Source organism: Penicillium longicatenatum, assembly GCF_028827895.1.
Source record: "Penicillium longicatenatum strain IBT 33135 chromosome Unknown contig_3_segment0_segment0, whole genome shotgun sequence".
In the NCBI taxonomy this organism is placed as follows: domain Eukaryota; kingdom Fungi; phylum Ascomycota; class Eurotiomycetes; order Eurotiales; family Aspergillaceae; genus Penicillium; species Penicillium longicatenatum.
The window spans coordinates 1,522,436-1,548,024 of record NW_026643121.1 but is presented as its reverse complement, the minus strand read 5'-3'; the positions used below and the strand labels follow the sequence as shown (position 1 = coordinate 1,548,024).

The 25,589-nt window shown below is 48.2% G+C and overlaps 11 protein-coding genes across 11 annotated transcripts; 8 read left to right on the top strand and 3 right to left on the bottom strand.

Annotated features, from left to right (window-relative positions):
* Positions 1-745: 745 nt before the first annotated feature.
* N7484_005932 (uncharacterized protein) lies at positions 746-958 on the top strand (the record flags this gene model as incomplete). Its single annotated transcript, XM_057116351.1, has 1 exon — positions 746-958. The coding sequence occupies one exon, from the start codon at positions 746-748 to the stop codon at positions 956-958; it is 213 nt and encodes a 70-aa protein (XP_056972234.1).
* Positions 959-2,367: 1,409 nt separating this feature from the next.
* On the bottom strand, positions 2,368-6,492 carry N7484_005931 (uncharacterized protein; the record flags this gene model as incomplete). The annotated part of the gene is made up of 1 exon (XM_057116350.1): positions 2,368-6,492. One exon carries the CDS (start codon positions 6,490-6,492, stop codon positions 2,368-2,370), a length of 4,125 nt encoding a protein of 1,374 aa, XP_056972233.1.
* Positions 6,493-7,818: 1,326 nt separating this feature from the next.
* N7484_005930 (ankyrin repeat domain-containing protein) lies at positions 7,819-8,823 on the top strand (the record flags this gene model as incomplete). Its single annotated transcript, XM_057116349.1, has 2 exons — positions 7,819-8,213; positions 8,277-8,823. 2 exons carry the CDS (start codon positions 7,819-7,821, stop codon positions 8,821-8,823), a joined length of 942 nt encoding a protein of 313 aa, XP_056972232.1.
* A 759-nt stretch (positions 8,824-9,582) lies between these two features.
* N7484_005929 (NEDD8-activating enzyme E1 regulatory subunit) lies at positions 9,583-11,322 on the top strand (the record flags this gene model as incomplete). Its single annotated transcript, XM_057116348.1, has 2 exons — positions 9,583-9,957; positions 10,021-11,322. 2 exons carry the CDS (start codon positions 9,583-9,585, stop codon positions 11,320-11,322), a joined length of 1,677 nt encoding a protein of 558 aa, XP_056972231.1.
* A 423-nt stretch (positions 11,323-11,745) lies between these two features.
* N7484_005928 (tRNA-splicing endonuclease subunit SEN54 family protein) lies at positions 11,746-13,183 on the bottom strand (the record flags this gene model as incomplete). Its single annotated transcript, XM_057116347.1, has 3 exons — positions 11,746-12,197; positions 12,254-13,017; positions 13,071-13,183. The coding sequence occupies 3 exons, from the start codon at positions 13,181-13,183 to the stop codon at positions 11,746-11,748; spliced, it is 1,329 nt and encodes a 442-aa protein (XP_056972230.1).
* Positions 13,184-14,348: 1,165 nt separating this feature from the next.
* Positions 14,349-14,628, top strand: N7484_005927 (uncharacterized protein; the record flags this gene model as incomplete). The annotated part of the gene is made up of 2 exons (XM_057116346.1): positions 14,349-14,396; positions 14,443-14,628. 2 exons carry the CDS (start codon positions 14,349-14,351, stop codon positions 14,626-14,628), a joined length of 234 nt encoding a protein of 77 aa, XP_056972229.1.
* Positions 14,629-15,107: 479 nt separating this feature from the next.
* N7484_005926 (arrestin C-terminal domain-containing protein) lies at positions 15,108-16,457 on the bottom strand (the record flags this gene model as incomplete). The annotated part of the gene is made up of 3 exons (XM_057116345.1): positions 15,108-15,350; positions 15,401-16,285; positions 16,380-16,457. The coding sequence occupies 3 exons, from the start codon at positions 16,455-16,457 to the stop codon at positions 15,108-15,110; spliced, it is 1,206 nt and encodes a 401-aa protein (XP_056972228.1).
* A 747-nt stretch (positions 16,458-17,204) lies between these two features.
* Positions 17,205-17,884, top strand: N7484_005925 (putative DNA polymerase delta subunit 4; the record flags this gene model as incomplete). The annotated part of the gene is made up of 3 exons (XM_057116344.1): positions 17,205-17,556; positions 17,621-17,688; positions 17,741-17,884. The coding sequence occupies 3 exons, from the start codon at positions 17,205-17,207 to the stop codon at positions 17,882-17,884; spliced, it is 564 nt and encodes a 187-aa protein (XP_056972227.1).
* Positions 17,885-18,411: 527 nt separating this feature from the next.
* N7484_005924 (uncharacterized protein) lies at positions 18,412-18,633 on the top strand (the record flags this gene model as incomplete). Its single annotated transcript, XM_057116343.1, has 1 exon — positions 18,412-18,633. One exon carries the CDS (start codon positions 18,412-18,414, stop codon positions 18,631-18,633), a length of 222 nt encoding a protein of 73 aa, XP_056972226.1.
* A 2,077-nt stretch (positions 18,634-20,710) lies between these two features.
* Positions 20,711-21,441, top strand: N7484_005923 (CFEM domain-containing protein; the record flags this gene model as incomplete). Its single annotated transcript, XM_057116342.1, has 3 exons — positions 20,711-20,791; positions 20,840-20,978; positions 21,026-21,441. 3 exons carry the CDS (start codon positions 20,711-20,713, stop codon positions 21,439-21,441), a joined length of 636 nt encoding a protein of 211 aa, XP_056972225.1.
* Positions 21,442-23,950: 2,509 nt separating this feature from the next.
* N7484_005922 (uncharacterized protein) lies at positions 23,951-24,759 on the top strand (the record flags this gene model as incomplete). Its single annotated transcript, XM_057116341.1, has 2 exons — positions 23,951-24,161; positions 24,227-24,759. The coding sequence occupies 2 exons, from the start codon at positions 23,951-23,953 to the stop codon at positions 24,757-24,759; spliced, it is 744 nt and encodes a 247-aa protein (XP_056972224.1).
* Between the last annotated feature and the right edge of the window lie 830 nt (positions 24,760-25,589).

Here is a 25,589-nt window from a genome sequence, read left to right as displayed (position 1 = left end):
GCGCTCAGTGAATATCCATGGCTGAAAGGAGTAGCGATTGGTATTTTCGGAGTGATTGGAGTGCTTGGTTAGTGGCTTGAAGGGGGTGATACTGGCACTTGGCATCCAAGTAGCCATGCAATTTAATTTGGCCCCATCCCCTCTTGTGATGCGACCCGGTTGTTAAAGCTTAATTGCTATATATAGCGTACATAGATCGGTAATGATTAACAACGCAGATGTATGTGTGACGTCTTCAATTGCGGGGTGGAGTCTCATCCTGCCCCTGGACCATGGCCCTGGCCCCCAAAAGAGCACCCCACGAGACCCGCAATACCGAAACTTTGATCTTTGCTTTAAACAACAACCTTTCATGCCGATCGGTGATAAGGAGCGCCCTCCCGCCTCAAGCTCAAGGGGCCAAAGCTTGACATTGGTTAATTTGTCTTGCCACGAAGCACAGATACTCCACTAGACAAGCATGATGCATCCAATGGCGATGTATTCGGATTTTGCTGCGGGACATTCTGGTGACTAACATATATTGGGTAGGCTCCAACTTCCCACTGCTTCACTCACTCAGAAATCCTTTCAGCCCTTCGCAATCATCGCCCCAGGCTCGAGAGCAGAGAGAAACCTTTCCTGTGGAGGTGAGTCAACCAGGACCTGCTCTGTTATTCGACATGTAGGTTTTCAACGCTAACGCCAAATCTGAGACTGAAAAGACCACTTTCTCCGAAGTCGCAGCAAGCAAAAGCGCCTAAAGATGCCTCAATCTAAAGATTACTTTGACGACAGCGAGTCTTTGGAAATGGGCAATCAACCCCCGAAGCCAAAACGTAATGCCTTCCTTCGCATCTGTGGTACCCCATGGAGGGAACTTTCCACACTGGAGCTTTGCCTGAGGATTCTTGGCTGGTTGACCTTTTGGGTCGTGGTGGGTGTTATCATTGGTCTGATCATTCGGTACACAAAATAAGAAGCGAATGGAGAAATTCAGCGAGGAGATCAGTAAATAGCCTTTATCTTCAATCAACGACGATATTCGACTTTGCCCAGGGTCCACTGCTATAGGCTCCTCTTCATTCACAGACATTAGACTACACCTCTCGTAGCGACTGCCAATTCAGCAGTTAGCCTAGTGTTCTTGCTGTTTCTTGAGAACCCCATTCGGGGTACAGCACTAGGTGTCAACCAGATTAAGGATGATAGTCCAGAAGACTACGGGAAGTTAAGACTTCCAGGTAGAAACTCAACATCGAAAAGTCCATCATTTGAGTATAGTAACGTCAATGAAATAATTTCCACTCTCAATGCAAACCAGTCGGTTTTGGTCCCCGCTTCAACGATAACAGAGAATGCTGGAACAGCCGTCTCTTCAGCACGCCCAACACCAAATATTTGGACAAAGTGTATGCCACTCTTCAAAAATCGTCCGATCAAGGACCTGAAAGATATTCTGTTTAGCTCGCTCATACGCGATGACCAGCATATTGGTCTTGGAGAGGTAGAAGGAAGAGAGACAGTGATGCAGGTCGACGTTGATCATTTCAACGTGGATTCCTGGGTGGGTTTTTTTGGCGCAGAATTTTGGAATATTCATCCTTTGCAGGACTGAAAGACCGTGGCGATGGGTTAGTGTCGTCTAAACCCATCTGGAGTAAGTCGATTTCTTGATCGCCTCTTGGGTACCCATGCTTGCTTGCAGTGATGGCGTGGGTCATTGTGTTGGCGGGGAATTCGTGAAGGTTGAGAACACCATGAATTTGGCTCATAATGGGCCACAAGGCATTATCGAGTCGCTCAGAGTATTTGACAGATATGGGACAGGGTAGAGGGTCAACCATGCTACTGCTATGGAAAAGGTCATAGACAGGAATATACCTTTCAAGCGACATTTCCCCTTCGGCATCTGCAGAGTCACGAAGATGCCTTCTTTGCTTGCGTGGAGAGAGGGGATGACTCAGGAGCTCCCATGACTGATGTAAGTCTGGCGCTGGAAATGCCATCTTAGATGGCTCACGGCAAGCAGTTGTGCAGCTGAGAGTAAGAGTGAAAGTGAAAGTGAAAGTGAAAGTGAAAGATTGATTTATGCCGTTAAGTAACGTACATAGTAATTTCCTATTGTAATTTGAAGTTCAGTTTCTCAAAATCCCTGATTAGCTGTTCAGACCACGAAGGTTCCCTCGTCTGCTTGCCCTTTGCCTGATTCGCCTCTTACTTTGCTTTGACAATACGTTCAGGTGTTTCAAATCTCAGGAGTCATTTTTAGCGTGTTACGATGCTGTTATTTTAAGTTGCGGAAAGGAAAATGAATACAAGAATGGGTGCGATCTCTGATAAATATGAACAAGGTTGAGTGATTGGCGTAACCATCACTGTTACAGATCAAGCACCGGTAATCTGAGCTTCGTAGGAAGAATGAGGATCATCATCGCTCGAACCATGCGCTAACAGACCCGCGATGCTATCATTATCCTTCCACCAGTGAACTGCGTTATAGTCACCTGTGTCGCACAAAGTATCCGGACCTCCGAGCTCTTTGATGGCATTGGTAACACATACATTTGTACCATCTGCCATACCAATCTGGGTATTGAATGAAAAGGACGGACCATAGCCATCAACAAACTCCTTCCACTGGAAATTAGTGACACCGCAAGAATTGTCTCTCAATTTGTCCTTAAAGGCAGTGGCGAGGCTTTCAAACTCCTGTTCGTCCGAGGTCCAATCGAAAATGTCCCAAATGATATAGATAAAATAAACCCCGCCATTGACATACTTGCACTGTCCCTCCGCAGCGTGCGTGGAGATGATTGTCGGCTCGGCCGCGATGGTTGTTGTGGCGCTGTCCTCGTTCTCGATGGTTTTGGCGGGAATGAGTTCAACGTCCAAATTCGCGAGAGTGGAAGTGGCAGCCGGTTCATAAACCTCCGTAGGCTCGCTTATACCCCTTGTGACCGTGACCTCACCGACGCCATAATCAGTGGTCATTACCACACCTTCGGCATACATTGAGCTTCTCTCCATTGGGTCGACTTTAGTGTAGTCGGTGACAGTCGACGGAGGCGCCACGGTAGGGGTTGAGAATGAAATGGTACTGATTGCCTGACAGTTGCCCGCAAAGACCGTGGCTGTTCCCTGGACATGTGGGAGGGGTGCCCATTGAACAAGATTGTCCTTTTCACACTTGCAATAACCACGTTCGTGATCGTCGTCGGGGTTCAGGTTACTGCAAATCTGAGGCTCGGCAGGTCCGTCGGGCACATGAATCAGACCGGCGGTTGGGAATGTTTTCAGATCAGTGCACTTGGGTCCGTTGGTTGGAAGCGAGTAAGTGTTAACAATCGCATCAGAGGGCGGGCCTCCATTGCAGATACACAGGCTCTGTGTTGTGGATGCTCCAATAAAGGCATTTATATCACAGGAAGCGGACAGGGCTGAGCTTGGGGTTGTCTTTGGAGCAGAGGTTACACTCGGGGTCGTCTTTGGGGCAGAGGTCACACTCGGAGTTGTATTTGGAAGAGAAGTCAAACTCTCTGTTGAACGAACCTGGGAGAAGCTGGTCATAGGGAAGGTCTTGATATCACTGCAGTCCTTGTCGGTTGGTTTCATGATCCGGTGGGATAAAGTATGCTTGGCAGTCGTGGATTGGCAATTGCACAGAGAAGCACTGCTACCAACAATCTCGAGACTGCACATGGCAGACTTTGACGCTGAAAGAGGGGTTGAGCTTGAGCCCGAGGAGCCACTTGCTGCTGTGGCAGCGGTAGCTGCGGCACCTGCTACGGATAGGATGCCTGATGTTTCTTGAGCAACTTCCGCTGGCTCAGATGAATAAGCACTCTTCTTACATGCAGGCGCCCCTCTCCTGCGCAAGTCCATATTTTCATCACCAGAGCTCCCACCAGAGGAATTCATGTCCACATCACCAGATCCCAGCTGGTCCATTTCGGCTACCCACTCCTTTTCCAAGATCGGTTCCAAGACATTATCTCCTAAATAAACCTTCGCACCAGCGTACTGTATATCGCACCTCATGCCAGGCACGACTTCTTCCTCAGACATCCTGATCTTGTTGTCATACTCAACGAGGACTTTGCCCCAAGCATGCGCACCAGTTGTGTCCGTCACAGTTTGCTCATTTTGATTCGCAAGGTCGCGATGTCCGGCATTGGTATACATGCGGGTTTCCACATCTCCCTCCAGCTGAGGAATCAATTGACGGACTTTGGCGGCAATCTGATTGACCTGATCCGGATATCTTACCGCAGCATCTGGCAATTTGTACCCATCTGGATAGTTCATGTTCTCCTGGGACCTTAAGGTTTCAGGCCATGCTGGAGGACCGAACCCTTCCGTGGCCCCAACATTAGAGGGTGTCACGATAATAGCCCTCGTCTCGGCACCTGGCGCCGTGAAGGCTTCATCACCAATGCCGTTTATGTGTAGACCCCACATGTCCATATAAATACCTTTTTCCAAAGAGTCGAGGACATCTTTCTGGAAGTCACTGCTGATGCCTTCCTTCAGGCTTTTGATTGAGCCATCTGCATTGTACTCTTTGACCTCTTGGAAAGATGGTACTTGCCAAAAGTGTGACATATACAGGCCGTACTTGGACAATAAAATGAGGGAAGTACAGCCGTAAAGATCAAGCAAAGCGTAGTCTTGAGGCTTTCCTTCGAATTTGGTCAGGAGGGCTGTTGACCTAGTGTCACCCTTACCCTGAGGAAGCTTCAAAGAATCCCTGATCATGTCGTGGAACCACGATTGCCAATCTTCGTTTGTTGGCTCGGTAAATACTCGCTTCATGAAAGTCGAATTCCGATCTTCGCTTGTTAGTTCTCCGAACTGCCTCCTGATGAGAGTTGAGTTCCAATCAAGATCCGGAAACTTTGACTCAGCCCATGCTCTCTTCGAAGAGACTGATCTTCGTTTCAGGCCCCGCAACCCAGCAGGAAGGATATTGTCATTCGAGCATGCAGAGCATTTTGGTGAACATGGTTCAGATGTTGCCGTGGGGCTGCTTGTCGAGCTTGAAGTCTGCGTGGTTGCAGTAGATGTTCTCGAAGATGTCCCTGAAGATGTCCCTGAAGACGTTCCTGAAGACGTTCCTGAAGATGTCCCTGAAGATGTTTCCGAAGATGTTTCAGAAGAAGTGCTAGTTGCAGATGGAGATGTAGTTGGGTCATTGTCAGGGTCATTCGGTTCCTCTGGAATGAGATCTCCAAGTGAGTCCAAATCAGGCTTCAAATCATTCTTAAGCTGATTTTCGACATCTTTGACAAGGTCTTCGGGATTATCAGACTCAATGGACTTTGAAATGCTGCTCTCGATATTCTGAGCTGCACATGTGATGCTCTTGACCGCATCGAGAAGAGATCCGAAAAGACCTCTTTCTCCAACATCACTTCGTTTCTTTTTGCTGCAGCCGCCACTCGAGGACCCGCCCAGGCTTTTGCCAAGATTTGTTCCCTCCGGTGTTGTCTTTTTGATTGCATCAAGTGCGGCAGTGGCTTCCGGAGCTTCTGGGTGCTTGACCCAAGAGTTGATGAGAGGAATGAGAGCCCCAACTTGTGTTGAGTAAGAGTTGGCGCTGCTAGAAGCTTCACTGCCGCTTGGGTCTATGGTCATAACCAGAGCGTCGGTAGTGACCATCGAACCTGATATACTAGTTGTAAACATCATCGATTCTTCGATAACCGTTGAAGGTGGCACACTGGACGTGAAAATGGCACCTGATAGTGTCTCGGTAGTAACCGAGCCCGATTCGCTGGTAGTGTAAACGGAGCCGGGCAGGTGAGTAGATACAATGAATCCGGGGGCAACTGAAGTTATATGGCCCAGTGATGAGGACTCTTTTGTTTCGGTCGGCTTCCCAGATGAGTTGGACTCTCCCTGTGATGGACTGCCGCTAGCAAAGGGACTGGAGTCTGTATGTCTCTGCGACGAGGATGTTTTTGTTTCAGTCGGCTTCACAGGTGAGTTGGACTTTCCATGTGATACACTGCCGCTGGCAGAGGGACCGGAAGATGACGTGGATCTATACCCACTGCTTCGAGAGTTTCCGGACTCATATTTTGGGTCTCTGATACCACTAGAAGTCTGCTCCGGGTTTTGAGATGAAGGAGTTATCGAAGAGGGCTGATGAGCACCGCTTGAAGAGTGATGAGCCCCATTGGAGAAATGAGAATCTAAAGAGGCGCTGGATGAAGATGCCGTAGAGGAACCCGACGACTGAGTTGAAGAACGCACAATGCTTGGGGCTCCATTGGCATTCTGGAAGCTCTTAGAGTTGACTGAAGCATTCGACTTGGTTGGAGAATTTGAGTTGGCAGCAGTGTTTGAGCTAGCTGGAGCTCTGGAGCTAGTTGTAGCATTTGAGACCAGATCTTGAGACTTGAGTGGAGCTGTGTCGGTAGGGGAAGGAGAAAGAGGAGTGCTGGCTGAAACGGTCGGGGTAGCATATACAACAGTGACAGACGCCAGTTGAGAGGCTGACGAGGTCATTGGCTCAGAGAATTGACACATAGAGGGCACAGAACATGAAACAGGCAGTGTACAAGTAGCATGAGGCACACAAGAAGACAACGATTTTGAGCATGCTGGCAGCATTGAGCAAGCTGATGATGATGCACTCGCAGAGATTGCATTGGCATCAGCCACTGCAATCCCTGCAATGGTCATGCCCAAGCCCAGTAAGCCCTTGAGTGACATGTTGTACACCGAAGAATAATTTTGGAGTTGTGCAAAGCAAAAGAACTTACTGTTGCCAGTACCAGCGCCGCTCTTATAGAAGATGACGGACATTTGTACGGAAATTATGCCTCGAAGGATTATCTACGAAAACGAAGTTTCTCTTAGAGCCGCCCCAATTAGAAACACAATACATGCCTAGTTGAGTATATCTACAGTTGATCTTCTTTGTTGCAAGGCTGAATGGGGCCTTGTTTAAGGGACGCGGGACGCGGGACTAAGATCTGCGATCGGTAATCCTTCGTTTCGTCCTTTGGGAGACGAGTGATCCTGTAAAAACTTTAAAGTGCTGCTATATTTTATTCTATTTATAAAGAAATCTAGAAAGGATCTGAATTACTAGGAAGCAAGCAATGCCACATGTGCAAGCGGGTCAGGAGCTGCGCTGCCCCTGCGCTAGTGGCAACCGTTTTTTCAGGGACCTACGACTTGTACCTAATCTAAGTGGCCTACAAGCATTCAGAAATCTCTGTGAGCTTTGCTCATGAGTCACGTCTTCGCAATAAAACCTCGCATAGTAGACTCAATCAATTCTCAACAGATGCAGACCATGCTACGTATGTCCCAAGGTGCCATGAACGAAAGACCCGATTCATTTAGTGTAGTTTACAAAATCTACCTCAGTATAATTTAACGGGCTTCATGGATGAGTGCATTGTTGTAAAGGCTGAATCATTACGAGGTACACAAACAAGGCCTTTCAACTATGGATTCGACCAGTTGTTTGCATTGACTTGCCTACATTCTGAGGAAAGATAGTGAGAGCAAAGGTACTAATTATATACTAGATCCACTATTTGACGGGAGTAATGGTAGCCGAGTTTCAAACATATTAGGTGTTCTATGCCTTTGGCATGTAGTGGTTCTGGGCATCGCCTTGTCTTGGCCCCTCTGCTGCCCACCCCTACCCGCCCCCACGCGGCCCCCGAGGCTGAGACAGCAGATCCACATGGATGCGGGTTCCGCAGCCTCTGCCGTGTTGGCGTCATTCTACCATCTGCTCCGAGTCGCTTTTTAGGTCAACAGCTGTTTTCACACAATCACGACTTATACTACTCTCCTATATTCTTCTTCCCAAACATGTTAGATCATCTAAGTCCCAGGCTCCAGCGGTTTTCCGCAAATGACCCTGCACATGTGTTTTATAAGGAATTTCTGGAAAGTTGCCAGCGAGGAGATGTTGCCCAAGTTCAGCAGTGCCTTGCCCAACAAACTCAGCGCGGCCGTGAATGGGTAGATTCTGGTAGGGAAAGGAATGACTTTCAGAAGCAACGGAGGACATGGTGGTTGGCTTGTGGCCTTGATGAAGCCACCAGGAACGACCAGATCTCCGTCATGGAATATTTGCATTCGAAGGGGGCACCCATTAGATACCATACAGTGGAGGCGGCCAAGTCAAGAGAATCTTGGGAGTTTCTGTTGAACCATGGCTTAGATGTGAACAACCCCATGCCTGAAGCAAATGTACCACTTATGTGAGTCAATCCTACTGAGCATCGATTGTTTGGGTACTTACGGAACTAATGAATTCATTTTAGGCACATTGTACGCCTCAACAATCCAGATATCTTGCGTTGGTTCCTCTCGCTTGGTGCGGATCCTAATTACGGTCGAAACGAGAGCCGTTTGTATTTTGAAGAAGGCGCTATACAGCCATTTTCACGTCCCGAACACAACTCAGGTGCTGCGTTGGAATTGGCGGCTTGGAAGTGCGACATGGAGATTCTGGATATCCTGCTTGAGCATGGTGCCAAGCTAGAGAACAGTTTTGCACTGCATAGGGCCATGATGAGAAACCCCGATGAGCAAATTCACCTCGCGGAGCGTCTGCTCAGCTATGGAGCTGATGTCAATACTATCGGATACCTTGCTCCTCCAATATTACAGGGTGGAACTCCTCTCTCGGTGGCCGCCAGGGCCTGTGCGGTGGACCAGGTGCGGTGGTTGTTGGAGCACGGGGCAGATCCTTATGCCTGTGGCCCTCAGGGCATAAAGCCAATCGACTATGCTGCAATGGGCGGGATCACTCCAAGGGTTCAACAGGTCGCACAGCTCTTGAACCAGTGGAAAAAGCCACAGGTCTGAATAACTGGACATCACAGGCTTGGCAAACAGAGATTGCATTGGCATCAGCCACTGCAATCCCTGCAATGGTGAATTGGTCGGGAAAGCAGTTTCGGTCGTCTTTGCCTTTCAACCTTTAAATTGAGCTATTGCTTTCAATCAGAATAAATTGTTCAATCTCTTCCGGTCTAGATTACAGCCTGCCAAGTGAATAAACATGATCACTTTTACCAACTCTTCAGAAAGGGGCATCAAACTATAGACTAAATAAGCACTGATCAATTTTCCGATGTCTTAGTATGTTACAAGGAATTTAGGATCCCCGAAGATATGACTACGAAGGTTGGCGTTCGCGCTCTTCGTCGATCTCGTTATATATGAGAAGGAGTTCAAATTAGAAATACCGACCACCTAAAGCAAAAGGGGTATGTTGAAACGGGGGGTTTCAAAAGAAGGTCATGAGAGGAAACAATTCATGGCGCGAAATGCTCCTTCAGGTCTGGATTTAGCGTGGGCTGAGTGCTCGGTAGAGGCGCTGAATCCTGATCATTCAGGCTAAAAGTGCCTCAGGCTACAAAACCCCACCGCTTAGTCAAACCGATGTGCATCAACAAGAAAGCGACTTCATTCCTTACTTGACATCAAAGACTCAAAGACAGAGGACCACAGTAAAGGCTTAGTCAGTATAAAAGTAACGTGCAGAACTGTGTGGATGATTTGAATTTCATTTCAATTCTGCTCTTCTTCCCCACACACCTATCAGTTCAACGTTATCAGACCATGGCCGACTCCTTCCCCGCGACCATGTCGGGACCAACATCTAAGGAACGAAAGTATGATCGCCAACTGCGATTGTGGGCAGCAACCGGCCAACAAGCTCTTGAAGATGCGCGGGTATTGCTGGTGAACTCAGATGGCCCTCTCGGCTCCAGCAGTACCGGTGTCACGGGTGTTGCAGGCGTGGAAACACTCAAGAACCTGGTCCTACCCGGCATCGGTGGATTTACCATCGTGGATCCGGCGACAGTCACCGAGGCTGACTTGGGGGTGAACTTCTTCCTTGAGGAAGAGTCTCTCGGCAAATCGCGTGCTGATGAAACATGTCGGCTGCTGAGAGAATTGAATCCCGATGTGCAAGGGTATTCGTATTCCAAAGTACGTACCTATTGAGACTTTATACAGATATTTAACAGAACAAATACTGACCATTTACTCTAGCCTATCACCGATCTCCTCACTGATCCGGATTTTCTCCCCCGGCACAAGCTGGTCATTATTTCTGGTCCAACTAAGCGCTCCACTTTAGAACCACTCTGCCAAAAAGCGCAGGAATTAGAGATTCCAGTGTTGTATGTCCATTCTATCGGATTCTGCGCGACCTTCTCATTGCAATTGCCTACTGAGTTCCCCATTGTGGAAACTCACCCAGACCCTGAGTCAACACAAGATCTGCGTCTCTTGAACCCATGGCCTGAGCTCGCCGCAGCCGCCGAATCTTTAGGCGACCTAGAGCGCATGGATGACCACCAGCATGGCCACATACCTTACATCCTGCTTCTTCTCCGGTTTCTCGCGCAATGGAAACAAACACATGGAGCTATGCCAGACAACTATAAAGAAAAATCCGCATTCCGCGAATTCGTACGCTCAAATGCACGCACCAAGAACGCCGAAGGTGGCGAGGAGAATTTTGACGAAGCAGTCGCCGCCGTACTGAAAACCATCTCACCCTTCAGCCTGCGCAGCCCTATTCGCGAGATCTTTGAGATGCAACAATGCCAGCAGTTGACTACACAATCCGCCGATTTCTGGGTTATCGCCTCTGCCATTCGCACATTTTACAATACGCACGGTGTTCTACCTCTGCCGGGCTCACTTCCAGATATGAAAGCCCAGTCGGCCGACTATGTCGCTTTGCAGAATATCTACAAAACCAAAGCACGAAAAGACGTGGAGGAAGTAGCTGCAACAATCCGTCAACTTGAATCGCAACTCGGGCGCACAACTCCTATCCTCGATAGGGAGGTTGAGGTCTTCTGCAAGAATGCGGCGCATATCAAGGTCGTCCGCGGACGGGGCATCGCCCAAATAAACGAGGGCACCGATGCTGATACATTGAAGGCGTTGCGAAGTGGACTCGCTATGCCTGAATCCCTGGCATCTATTTTCATCGCGTGCCAGATCATTGATGCGGTCGTGGATGAAATCCAGAGTAATCCGGCCCAAAACCAACTTTCTGTCGATGACGACGGTCTTTGGATTGCGCATAAAGAGCGTATCCTCGCCCTCTTGACCCGTGATGACTCAACACCTCTTGACGAGGAAGCACAGGATAGCATCGACAAGGCTATTCAGGAGATTCGCCGTGCTGATGGTGGTGAGCTACACAATATCGCGTCGCTGGCTGGTGGTTTGGTCGCACAGGAGTCGCTTAAGGTGCTGACGAGACAGTATGTCCCTCTGGACAATACTTGCGTTTTCGATGGCGCTCGAAGTCGGAGCGAGATGTACCGCTTCTAGCAACAGCTACTGAGATTATTCCCACGGTCATTATATGATTTATGAGGCGTGGTCGCCTGGTAGCCTAGCACAGCGCATGACGAGAAATGAAATGCATAGTCTAAATAAAAAATGCCATAGGCTTTAGAAATTCATATCTATTTACAGTAGGTGGCGAAGATCAGCCGGAGGTATTTCGATGCAACGATGTTGTACATTCGCCACAGCTCAAATTGAGGGGCTTTGGCACTAGGTCTGACTGACGCCGCCAGCCACTGATCGAGTAGCTTGGTGTTTCAAGACACAGCATAAGAGTTCAGAGCAGAATGCTCTAACAAGCCCAGAATCGATCACCGAAGCAGGCCAACACCAGAACATGGCGTTGACAGGCAGCCCAATGTGAGTCCAACTTTTCAAGATTGATGAATTTGACAAGAAAATCAATCACCGCCTTCTCTGCTTGGAAAATCCATGCTTCTTACCACCGGATGGAACATGTTTAGCATCAAATAACTTCTCCTTCCCAAATGCAGCATCTCCAATACGTATAAAGCTAGTGACGCCTTGATCCACAACCGCCAAAACGACATTGCGATATCCATGACGCAAACGCATGTACATCAAGCGCTCCATTTTCTCACCAGATGGCGGGTCTAAAGGCGTGCTTTCTAACAATGCGCCAAGTTGAGGAAGTGTTGGGATTGATGTTTGTTCACGAGTATTCACGACGGCGATCCTGAAGTCCGGCGCCGGAAGAGCGGTCTTCTTAATCAGGTTTGTAGGCTTGTAGACGTGGAACACGACTCTGAAGGGAGCTATTGTGTCTAGAGGGTCCCGCTGAGGCGCAAGAACGGGGTCGTACCATGGAATCAGTTCCATTTTGCGGTATACATCGCCTAAAAATCAATGTTAGCTATAGAGTAAGGCATGCGATAGTTGAGGATAGGCGCACTGTAGCTGCGATGAACGCCGCATCCAATGACAGGACCAGCTGCCGTGGATGCTGTGGACATGGGATCATGAATCCAATCCGAAATGGAGGCCAGGATGCCTGCGAGCCCTGGACCGCGGTGTCTCAATTGTCTCAGTTGTGCGTATGCATCCTTCTTCTCATTATTAAAATCATCGGCCTTGGCAGAATCGTCCCACCCAGGTGCCCGGAAAACTGTATATCCCAACCGCTTCAGTCCTGTGAAGACCGAGTATCGCTCGAGAGTCAAACCGCCCTGCCCCATGAAACACGCGTATGCTGCTTGCAAGCTCATCGGAATCGAAAGCTCGTCCTCGCTATCGTCACCACCCCCTGCCGTGGTCCCTGTCAACGAGGTCGGCCACCTAATATCCAAGCTTCCTCTTTCAATCATATACAGGGCTTCTTCGGGTAATAGCCACACGCGATTCCACCGATCCGTCTGCCCAGTATTTTGGAAGAATTTGCCCTTGGGATTTGGAATACAGACACAGGCATCCGGCGAGATGTTCATAGCCTTTCCTTTATCCTTAGGAGTTTCGACATATTGTGGTGGCGGTGCGGGACCATCAGGCGCATAGAAACCTATGACTCGGTTTTTGGGATTGTGAATGCGCGGGTGAGAGAGCGCATTATGCATCGCCTGTCGGGAAGCGGAGAGAACATCAGCCTGGAACTCGGTCGGGTTGGGCTCGAAGTCTTTTTCGCCACGCTTGGGTAAACTCGAAGAGGCTGTGTCGCCCAGGCTGTCCGAATTTCTTAGTAAACCAAAATTAGCATTGGTAGGCGGCGCACGTACAAGCTTAGGTGGTTTAGCAGGCGAAAGTCCTGGGTCTCGTCTGACAGATCAACCTCGATCTGAGGCGCCTCAGTCGAGGTAGAATTAATGACTTCCTCATCTGCATCAGCCATTGTGGTGGGGTGTGGGGTGAAAGGAAGATGAGTTGAGTCGCGAGACTGAAGTCCAGAAAATCGGGCTTATCGATAAGCCCACGATAACGATAGTACCTCCGCTCCAGAGAATCAATCACACATGCTAGATCATATAGATGAGCATCTACTCCTTCCCTTGAATACTCTTCAAAGTCCACCTGATTGAAAATTGCCGCCATATCATACATCTTCTGATTTGCAAAGAGTTTTTTTTGGACCGAGTAGGCGGGAGAGAAAGCATGAACAAAAAGGCGATATATAAGCGCTACAGCTATCATGCCAACAAGAGTTATGTACTTTGCTAGTAGGACCAATCCAGGCAATGAGGCCTCTGAGGATAAATCGTATGATGGGCCTCCAATTCCCAAAATTCTTCAAGCAGAACGCCGATTACGAGAGATTACTCAGGGAGTACGAAATGCCAACCCCAGAAAGATCACAAGATTAAAGAGATAGAGTAGGAGCTCTTCGATCTAAAATAGGAATATCTCATAATCGAATCAAAGAGGTGTCAATTCCTTGAGGAGTTACACCATGGAACGCTCATCAGTGTCTTTGGTCTATAGCGATCTAATCCTCAATACCTACATCAACGCTCTCAATGCATTGTGCTGATAGAGACGGATGCTGCGGTCGAGGCTGTGGATGCTGCCGAGCTCGTAAGCTCGAAATTCTACGCCAGTTTGAAGCTGGGCACTGTGCCGTGGATGTTGCAAGAAGACTTGTGGGTTCGTGCTTACTGATCAAGCAAAAAAACCTTGCAATATTTATGTCAGCTGAATGTCGATTCTCAATCGCCAATACTACGGAAAGGTCATGTTAACTTCAATATACGATCTTGGTGAAAGTCGTACTGAGAACTCCTTTTGGAATCCAAAAACCTTCGAATGATGAGCAGAGTGAGTCAAAGAATGTTCCAAGGATCCAGCATCAACACTAGCTACCGACATTCGAGGATGAGGTGACGAGGCTTTTGTGGCAAGATGCATCACATATGTGTTACAGTGTTCCTATAGCTCCGACTTGCTCTTGAACCTTTTGTTTCCATGTCACGTGAAAGTGAGCTGGAATAGGAAATGCCTACCCGTCAAATCCAGTAAAGCTACCTACCTCCTCTCTTTTTCATCTGTATATATCAATTTCAATGGAATCACACTCGAGACAGGCGGATTATAATGAGACGTTGCGCAAAGTCAGTTGGCTAAATATATGATTGACGTCAAATTAATAGGTTGCAGGTTTCCAACAGTCTAGAAAATACGCTCAACACCTTTGGGCCCTCCTCGATGCAGTACCATGCTGTTCTTGAGATCCTAAAAGAATGCCTGCGAGATATCGAGAATGAGAAGGGAAAGCGCATTGAGCAGGTGGTCGATCCGGATATGTTGAGCGTTGCAATGGGCTTTCTGGCGATCAAAGAATGATGGCGGGGCTGGAGTTGTTTTCTGATACCCATACTTGTTACGGCGAAATCGCTGCGATTAAACATTTACATTTCGATCCGCTTAGCGGGATATTATAATAGATGAAAGGTGGAAGCGTCTCTCCACATACCCTGGGATCAAACACTAAGGTATCTTGTAGACTAGGATATCTCGCAACACAACGCTTCCGAGACAGTCATCAACACCCCGTTTCCGACGCTAAGAATGAACAAGTTTCCGTTGCCATGCAACAAACTCCAAGCTCTATGCAATCATAAGACATGACAATGATGTGGGCTTCTGGATCAGGACCAGGGCCTCAAAAGATGACTGCCGGGGGCTAGTCTCCTCTGGCCTTGAGCTGTGGCGGAGCTGGCCACAGGGTGTTTCTTCCGTGTCAACACGGAGAACCAATTAGAGAATACTCCTGTATTTGAGAGTATTTGAAGAATCAGGATTCATATCTCGTCGATGGCGTTTCAGTCGATCAGCAGTTTCTTCTGGTTTGCAACCATGGCGACGCCAATATGGCTGAGGGCATTGGGGTCATTGGGTCGCACAATCGACGGAAGTGGCAGCATCGGGTTGTCCGGATTGACATGTGCAGCGTCTCGGGCAGCTTGCTCAATTGCCTCCATTTCTTCTTTACAACCAGCATGATCAAGCGGACAGACCACGATTGGCTGTCGGATGGTGATGTCTCGTGCAGATGTCAAGTGAGCCTGGGTAATGGTTAGATTAGAGTTGCTTGTGATCTCACCAAGAGACTTACGCGAACAGTGAGGTAATACTCAATTTTATACAACGAGCCAGTGGTCGTGAACCCACTGACGCCATACATGGGAAATGCTGTGCGATTCCGCGGTAAGATCCCCTCCGAGTCTCGCATGTCCTTTGCAGGGAACACAAGTCCCATATTCGTCAGGTATCCTGATTGGGGTAGCCGTACACCCACGGGGTCAGTTTTTTTAGCCAAGGTTTTGACCTTGCGCTGAGGCTCGTCACCCTCATGGTTGTAGATAATCTCCTCATCAATGCCGATTGTGATCTTGTTAATCGTGACCTTGCGGGCTTTCCCCATCCAATCCTGATTTGGTGACAGCTTTACATAGACACTGACCGGGTCTAGGGGTCCGTAGGACCATCGCGGGAGTGAGATGGCCAGTGTCACCAAATGGTCTGATACTCGCTCTGCTGACTCGGGCCGGTTATACATGCCAAAGGTAGACAGAGTGTCGTAGCGGGCAATCGGGACTGGGAACGTATATTTCCTTTGTTCGGAGTGACCCTGCTGGACCATCACCATCATTTCGTAGAATGTCTCGGCAGTGCGGCTGGGCAGCTGTAAGCTCGCTGGCGGTACCCGTCGTGAGGAATCGCGGCCCCCACGTCCAAACGGGATAAATAGTACAAACGGCAGATCCATAGCGATGACCTCTTCATGTTCCTTGCCAGCAGGACATCGAAAAAGCAGCATTTCCTTGCCAACGATCTCTGTGATTTCTTTGCGAGGCGGAGCAAGGCGCTTCTTCGTGACGGAGTCGGCGGATGGGTGGATGGTCTCGCGGCGGAGGAGGGCAATGGTGACGAGGGAAACATTGACCGGTGCAGATATACCAACGCTCGGGCGGATCTCAACTTTGCCTTCAATCCGAGGCTAGATAGGATGAGTGGTTAGATCTGTTGGCCGCCAAGGGAGCTCGAGTTTCACTCCCCGCAGCAAAGCTGGTCGTGTTTGTGGGGGCGCTTACCATGGTCGCAGATATGCCCGGGTAGCCGATCAGAAAATTACCATTCGCTGGGCCTGAAACGCGCACAAAGGCGGCCATCTCGATAGCGGTGTTCGCGCACCACCATGGGCACGCGGAGGGGGCGCGAGGAAGTTGTGGGGAACCTGCGAGCGAGACCGGGGCCGTGTCGCACGGTTCATATGGGTCGTTGCAGCTGCTCTTTGGGCTCGATGTTCTTTTGTCTCTGCTCAAGGGATGACAGGAAAATCCCTTGAGAATCAGGGTTGGGACAGGAGAGGTGTGGAGAGCGGTCGGGAATCGCAGATTAGCTTAAATGGTTCATGTGGGGGGGGAAAGAATGGTAAGAAAGACGATCAAAAGGGCAAATCCCAGCCCCATTTGACCGCCGCTAGTTTGAGCCTCGATTGCATCATTGTTCATTGAGATCAATACAATGTCATTCAACCGCGGACCGATTTTAAAACTATCTGTGTTGACATTGATTTCGGGAGGTTTTTTTTCTTCTCAGGAACCCTGGCACGTCATAGTCTAGCAAACTAGATCCACCAGCTATCTCATGTTGCCAAGACTGGAAAAAGAAACCAAACCAACTGCAAGATAAATTCCCGGACTCAAAAACAAACAATTTGAGTTTGATTCTGTGTATACATTTGCATAGATCTGGGCCCGGAAACTGTACCATGGACGCTTTGGCCAACTTGACTTTTCGCTGGTTGCGGTTGCCAGGCGACAACTCCACTTCCCAACCTCATCTACACCCCACCGTCACATCATCGCAGATCAGCCACATATCATCACTTAATCCTGCCACTTCAACAAACCGCTATGCCACCTCGTCGCCGTGCAGCTGCCAATGCGCAGTCCCGTATTACCTTCGGTACCCAGTCCCGGGTGACCAAACCGTCAACCACCCCAACTACACTGCACAAGGGGAAGGACCTTGATTCCAAAGCCCCACGAACGACCGATGAATCCGCATCTGCCACTCCTGAGCCCGCACAGGTTGTGGCCCCCGAGCTATCCAAACCTCACATTACCGAATTAGCAGTGCGCCAGCCTGAGCCCAAACAGATTCGAACCCCAGAAGAGGAACAAGCGTTGAAGCTATCCTTGAAAGACCTGCGGAAATATTGGAATGAGAAAGAGCCGGAGAAAGATAGAGATCGGCCATTCCGATGTGAGTTCTGTTGGACCTGCCCAGAGATGCCAGGGACTCCACTGACGGTGCGACGTTACTACAGGGCATCAAGGAGGCGTGAACCTAGAGGAGAAGATTCTCCGGAATTTCGATCAGTCTAGTCAATACGGGGTATGTGGTTGAATCGTGACCATTTTCACTGGGCGTACTAACGAGTTTCTAGCCATGTATTGGTATGAATCGGACCCAGCGGTGGCGGCGTGCGCAAAAACTAGGCCTGAACCCGCCGATCGAGGTTTTAACCGTCCTTCTGAAGGGTGAGGATATAGATGAGATGTCCCATATGGAGGCCTTGATCTCTCGGTGAACACAAGCCCAAGCGTCATGTCTTGCATGGTTTTTGAATTGTACGATTAGAAACGAGATACCAAGGGGATTTCCCCAATAGAGATCACTACGGGTCTGAGATATCTCAACTGTCAAGTCTTGACGGACTATTTGATAGTCAAAAGCTAGACCTGGGGGACCCCCTTTAAGTCCAAAGTATTACTCGAAAGATCTGGCAAAGGGAATTTCACGAATATAAATGTTCAAGCAAGTAGTGTAGCAGTACCAATACTCCCCATATCTATCCCTCCTACCCACCCCTAAAACGACCGTCACCTATCGGCTATCTATTCATCACATTCCCATATACCCCCCAGCTTCTGTAACTTAACCAACCTCTCCGCATTCCATAATTCTCTAGAACAACGTGCCCACTCAACCGGCGCAGTCCGAGAGGCAAAGGCTCCGAATGTCATCTTGGAACAAGAGGAGCGACTGCGGGAGCTTTTGTACCTTTACAAACCTGTACAACAACAACACCAGGCAGCGACGGACAGTCCTGAGGAAATGGGGATTATCCTTACCCAGATCCATGGTGCTATCAATACTGAACCAGATTTCTCGGTCGCGCTGTCTGAAGAAGGCAGTTGGGCTGCCTTCATCGCATCCGAAATTACTCAAGACGTAGCCGCGGTGGCAGCCGCAGTGGCAGCCACGCTTTCGATCATCAAGGAGAACATTTTGATGGACATGGCTGGCGATGGCGATAACTATTTTAGCTTATGGTAATCCTGGGTACTGCTTGCCGGGCCAGATTCGAGGCGTTATTTAGGCAATTGTGATTTGATCGATTGGCGCAGTTATGTGGAAATTTGGACAAGAACTCTGGGCGAACTAGCAATTGAATTATCACTTAATATGCCTCAATTCCAATTTGTAAACAAGATGACTGTGAGAGAATATTCACCATAACTTTGAATTGATAGGAGCAATGGGTCTTTGGTAGGTAGGGAAATTAGTCCCAAGACCGTGTTGGATAGTGGATCCCCTCATCTGTCACATCCCCGGATTCCCCGCCATCCATCACCAAGTATCCACAAACTTGGAATGCAATGAAAGGATCAACCCTGTGAGAAGGCGAAATGAATCTGATTGCACAATTACGCATGTCACAGAGGCTGACTTTGCCTCCACCCTTGCTTCCCTGTCGCCGAGTGACCGTTTACCGATGCCTTCATGTGATTGCTGATTTTGTCCCTGACGCCCTGCGACGCCAGTAGCTAGCGTATTTGACGTTGTGTCCACCGACTCAATCCCCAAGGGTCTGTCGCTCCCTAAGGGTCCTGGAGCCGAGACTGCGGAGCACAGCGCCACAATGTCTCACCTGTGAACTCGGTGGCCTGATCCCAATTGAGATTCAAACCACCAACACGTTTCGCCCAAGCTTTCATGATATTAGACACAACCCACAGAAAAGCGGACCACGGACCCTTTCTACATGCAGGTACAATGTCGCTGTATCGAAGTTCTCATCTGGGGGGGCACACAATATATCGCCAATGAGACTGGTGGGGTCCACGCGGGGTATCCCGAGACCAAGATCCACGGATCCAGATGCTCGGGGGAGTTCATGCCCCCGCAAGTTCTACTCTTACAGTGAATAAAAAATACACCATGGAATTCTGCTGAGGAAATTCCTTTGAGAATGGGTATTCTGCATCTCCCCTGAGTTTGGACCGCATTGTTTATCTCTCAGTGCAAGATCTTTGAAATTGACAATAAACACCTCATGCAACCCTGAAAATCAAATATATTGATGACACAGGTGGGCCGGAAGCATCGGATCAAGTCCTAATTTGGGATAGTCAGATGCTACGTTGCTGCAAGTCAGGGCCTAGTGCCTTTCCCCAGATTTACCGGCCCTACGTTTCCGTGTTACTCAATTACCGTTTCTCCAAAGGTCCAAAGGAATTTCTCCAGTTTTTGGATGACAGCAGCCAAGGATCACTGCAGGTTTGTCTGGAAACCTGTTTGAATATCCCAGGATTCACCCTTAGGTGGCTCATTCTACGTACTTGGGGTGTTGCCTACCTGTGCCATGCATGCCAAGGGCCTAACTACGTACCCTGCTCAACTTTTGTTCCACGGTCAAAATGATCCTTGCATAATATACCACGAGTTTAATTACGTACAAGGTGCTCAAAAGAGTGGCAAACTGCAGCTTCGATGCAGCGTGTGCTACATCTATACCGTTCGGGCTTAACGCGGTCTATACTACCATGCTTTGATAGGCTTTCCAGAGACTGTGGAAATTAAAACAAGGCACCCCGGTCCCGCTGTGCAACTAGCCATGGAGGAAGATTGCATGACACAGCTGATTGGTAGCACTGGACAGGCTATTTCGAGGGAACAAGGCTCTTACGCAGGTCTCACTCAACCCCGACTTTGTAGAGCCAATGACCCGTGGCGGTTACCTACCCCGAATCATCTTTTAATTAATTTTCGACTCGAGCTCCCGGGACCAATCCAGGATCCTGCATCAGCCATAGCCTTGGCTTTGCAGTGGGGGTTCAGAGATTCTGGCTGACAGCCACAAAAAACCTAAGTCAACCGCGGCCCTGTTCCATTCTAGGTGCCCATTTCCCTATTCCGAAGGAAACATGTGACAAGAGGCATCAGTACGACCCTAGAAATGTATTGCCAAGTGGGAGTATAACACTAAAAGCAAAGCTTATAAAAGGCCATTGTATCCTCTGTCCGACCCTAGATCCTCTTTTATTCTAGACCATCGCCTCCACTCGTTAAAGAGCCTTGACAGTCGCTTCCGACATTTTAAACCTGTTTTATCGAAAGTTCATCAGCAAACATGCAGTTCTCTCACGCTTTGATTGCCCTCGTTGCTGCCGGCCTGGCCAACGCTCAGCTTCCTGACGTTCCCGCTTGCTCGGTATGAACGTTCCTTCCATTCCATACTCCATTCACTAACAATAGCCAGCTCAACTGCTTCGTCTCTGCCCTGACCAGCGATGGTTGCTCGACTCTGACCGATTTCGCCTGCCACTGCGCGAAGACCCAGCTGATCTCCGACATCACCCCTTGCGTTGAGAAGGCCTGCAAAATCGCCGACCAAGCATGTATGTATACAATATCTTCCAATCATATCACATACTAATGTACCTAGCTGTTTCCAACATCGTCGTCTCCCAATGCTCAGCTGCTGGCGTCCCTATCTCGGTCGCCCCAATCCTGACCTCCGAAAGTAGCAGCGCTACTACCACCAGCTCCAGCTCCAGCTCCGGTCCCGCCTCGACCTCTGCTAGCGAGACTGCCAGCGAGACCGCCTCCAGCAGCGCCGGTACCACTGAGTCCTCCGCTTCTGCTTCCACCGGTACCCCCTCGGTGCCCACTGGTTCCACCACTCCCAGCTCTGGCGCTGTTTCTGGCTCTACCCCTGCTGGCACCTCCACCCCGCTGGTTTCCAAGACTAGCGGTAGCACTGCGGCTACTACCTCCCCTGCCTACAACGCCGGTGCCAATGTCAAGGGTAACCTTGCTGGTGCTGCTGTCATGGCCGCTGCCGCCGCTTACATCCTGTAAATTATTTAGCTTAATGTGTTTTCATTGATGTGCTCGAGTTATGGATTGAGCACCCTTGAAATGACACCGATTGTCTGCTACGGCCGATTTGGGGTTAATATGTCGAGAATGTTGCGGTGTTGATATTGTATATTTGAGTTGTCTAATGCAATTGACTTTGGAGGATGTTTGTACGTAATAATTTACTAAGGTAGTTAATTAAATGTTGAAGCAGCTTCATTGAATCTCAAGGTGTGGTTTGATCAGTGCATTGAAATACAAATAACGTCAGAAAACAACAACAATTAGCCAGCATCATGGTAAGCTAGGGAAAGCAGGTCCCGGATCCTCGCCTAGGAAGATACCCTTCTTTCTACAAAGCATTCAGACTCTACAGCAGGAATTTAACAGAAGGCAAACTGTGGGGAGCTAAGCTCGGGACCTATTGATGCACTGGATACTTCATAGGTTCATTGTAAATAGCCTTACCACCATCGGCCTAAGTTAGTCAAAACTTCTTTCCCGCATCACAAACCACATACAAAAAATGAAAAAAATGAAAGGGACTATTTTCATTTTTGGATTCAGCTGACTATATCTAGCTAGCTAAACATCCTTTAAGCAATTATCCATTTCAGAGGCACTCCCAAGATCGCAGTTTTTTCTGCTGTGTTTTGGTGGTCCCCTTGGTCCTATCTTTCCTGGTCTACATATGTATATACAGTATTCAGGTCCCAGAGGGCCAACCAAATGCACTCCAACTGACTATAGAAGGGTTTAGCCGACTCGACCGCGTATTGAATGAAATCTTTCGGGACCTGGAGGTACAGTGCGTCTCCAAACTCTTGCGACTATCTTCACTGAGGTCTTCAATTGATTTTTTTACCCCAAGTCTATATCTGTTAGGAGTTCTTCCGGAGTACCCCTACTAGTTGCATGTGTATTTCCCGTACGTCAATTACATATCAACCTTGGGTACCTAAGTATCGGATTTCTGCTGATGGGTTTTGCTTTCCCGTTCCGTATTAGTGCTCATACCTCTCGCCGCTTTTGCTCACTACGTAGATCTGAGCATGTAACGTATTTCACAAGCGAGCGGGACACCCGGTCGGCCGGGACACCCCAACCAAAACGCGTCAATTAATCACACCTTTCTTATTCAACCACCCACCATGCCACCAATTCGCTCTCAAAATTGTCAGAATTTAATACATCAAGAGGGCCGGATTTTGCTTGCTATCTAGGCTCTTAAAAAGCAAGATAACCTATCAATTCGCGAGGCAGCACGTATATATGACGTTCCAAAATCAACACTTCATGCCCGTCTTGTTGGACGCGAAAACCGCGTCGAATCCCGCCCGAATTCGTTTAAATTAACCGAAATCGAGGAGAATTCACTAGAGAAATGGGTGCTTTCTATGGATAACCGAGGAGCGGCATCGCGACCTAAAATAGTATAAGAAATGGCTAATCTCTTACTCGCGACACGCGGAACGACCCCGATTTAAACCGTCAATAAGAATTGGGTAACAAATTATGTTAAACGATACCTAGAGCTAAATATACGGTTCTCGAGACGCTATAATTACGCACGCGTAAAATATGAAGATCCAAAAATCATAAGAGAATAGTTAAATCTCGTTTAAAAGACAATTCATGATTACGGGATTGATCTAGATGATATACACCCACACCACTACCTTCTCGAGGGAGCGAAAGTAGCGCGTGGGAGCCAAAAACACTATTAAATTATAAATAACTCCAGAAGTAAGCTTCTTTAATCAAAAGGCTCTTTAAAAAACGCTCTAAGAGCCCACCATGCCCGTTGAATTCTACTATCAATTAAGTGCTAAAAGCTTACCAAATCACAATGTAATCCACCACTTTTCTTGCTCAAGAAAACGAGCTTTTACGTGCTGGAAACGAAAAAAAGAAGCAGAAAAAGGCAAGATCAAAGCAACAGATAGCTCTTCTAGAAGGTGTTTCTGTCGCTGAGCTCAAAGAATTAGCTAAAGATCAGCATATTCAACCTCCAGATGGTGAGCCAACCGGTCAAATGAAGCACAAGAACCACGACGTCGGGCTCCACCAAGGTGCTCGGAATGTAATATCCAGGGGCATAAAAGAACGCATTGTCCAAAATTGGTTAAATAGCTTATATATTCAATATCATAAGGGTGTGCTTAGATTATTCTATTTGAATTGTAAGAATTCGGTTGGGGTGTCCCGGCCGACCGGGTGTCCCGCTCGCTTGTGAAATACGTTAGCTAGCTTACATCATCTAATATGCTGACAGGAAGTTAGAAACCTAACTCAAGATACGCTCGGTACGGATACATGAGACTCAGTGTAGGTCAATATATATTAGTCTAGCCAGGATTGTTGCTAAGTATAGAGTGAGATATCTAGACTAGAAATAATTTGGGTGGGTCCAAAAACATTCCAAGGCTTTACCAGACTTTTCTTCTACTGAATCTTGACTCCTTCTTGACTCCTTCGTCTCCTCTGGTAAAACCGGGAACATTTTATCATGTCGCAACACTCTCGGAGAGACGTTTTAATCAACAATATGGGAGACTCGAGGATCCTTGTCTGGGATGAGCTCCAAGTACCTCCTAATATGGAGTCCGATACCGATCAATGGGTTAGAGATTTCCAGCCATTGGTCCAAATTGCAGGCCCTTTTAAATGCCACTGGGCAAGGTCTCGCGAGCGGCCTGATACGGTTCTTCTATTGACATGTGAGTCCAGACTGAAGAAGGATAGAAAATTTGTCAGATTTAAATTGCTGATCCATCTACTATAGTGTGGCGCTGCATGTTAAAACTAAGGGAATTCGAGGACTCCCCGGACGCCCAGCTTTTCTGGGAGAATCTTGCCAGTAAAGGGATTTTACGCCTAGCATCCCACGAGACTGTTTACCGCAGTAACTGGGCCAATTACTTGGATAAATCCTTTATTCAGTTATTCTGGGTCTATTTCCCCGCGTCTTTGGATGAAGACCAGCTGGCCGAAATCACAGAGTCTAAAGGTATCAATCCACCACCAATGGGCTTTTCAGTCCCCCGGAAAGATTTGCTTGTGGCACGTGCCCCTGCAAAAATATGGGCAAATAAAACGAAAATTGTGAATGGACAGGAAACGCAGTTAATGATGTGGCCACATTTCTGGAGGAATGAAGAAAAGGCCGAGTATCGGAATATCCAACGGGGTGGTAATATTAGCTCCTGGACCGTGAGGGATAGGTTCATTTCAGAGTTGGAAGATTTGAAGCCAGTGACGTGGAAGGAGGAGTTTTTTACTTTTACCTGCTTTCGTTTCGTTTCCGAGAATCGTTAGATGAAATTGTATACTAGGTTTCACGTTTAACTACCTCTTCATAAGTGAAGTTTGGGAATTTTTGAATTTACATATTGCTCATATTATAATGATCATTTTAAATCCCCCCCCCCCCTATACCCCTTTCTTCTACTCCCCTACCGATATAGACACCTATTATTATCATCGAGCCTAGGGCTATATTAATATTATTAGTTCTATAACTACGGAACTTAAATAGATCTCCCTAATTCATTTTCTAGCTACCTATATGACATATCTATATAGAAACCTTCGCACCGACGCCCGATTTAAAGGTCTATCTAGCGTCCCACGATGTCTGTTGAAAGTACCAATATCCCACACAGAACCAGACATAGGTTTCAGGGTTTCTCTGGTAAATCTGCTCCCAACTCATAGTACTATCCTTTACCGTTTCCCCTAAAGCGTACCCTGGGGCTGTTGGTTTCTTGAGATCTTTTGCCTGTTTTTTCCATTCGTCTTCGAGTTGTTAGAGCCTTGGTCTAAGCAGGAAGGCGTGGTAACTTACATGAAACATCAGGAGTATCCTCGTTTCCGAGGGCGAGATGAAACAGCTCGTGGTAAAGGGTAGCACTCTTAGGCTGAACTTTCTGAATCGACAGGAATCGTGAGGGCACTAAGGCTCCGAGAGTGTCTGGAGAGTTGCCGTTAAATGAAAGAGGACATAAAGTGATCGTCATAGCTTCTGTTTGATCTTGTGTGGCCCCTAGGTGTTCATCAGTAGCGGCAGCAGTGGGGGCAGCGATGGTAGCTCTGCTGACGACGATGATGAGGATGATTATAGCACTGAGACAGCGGAAATCTGCTCG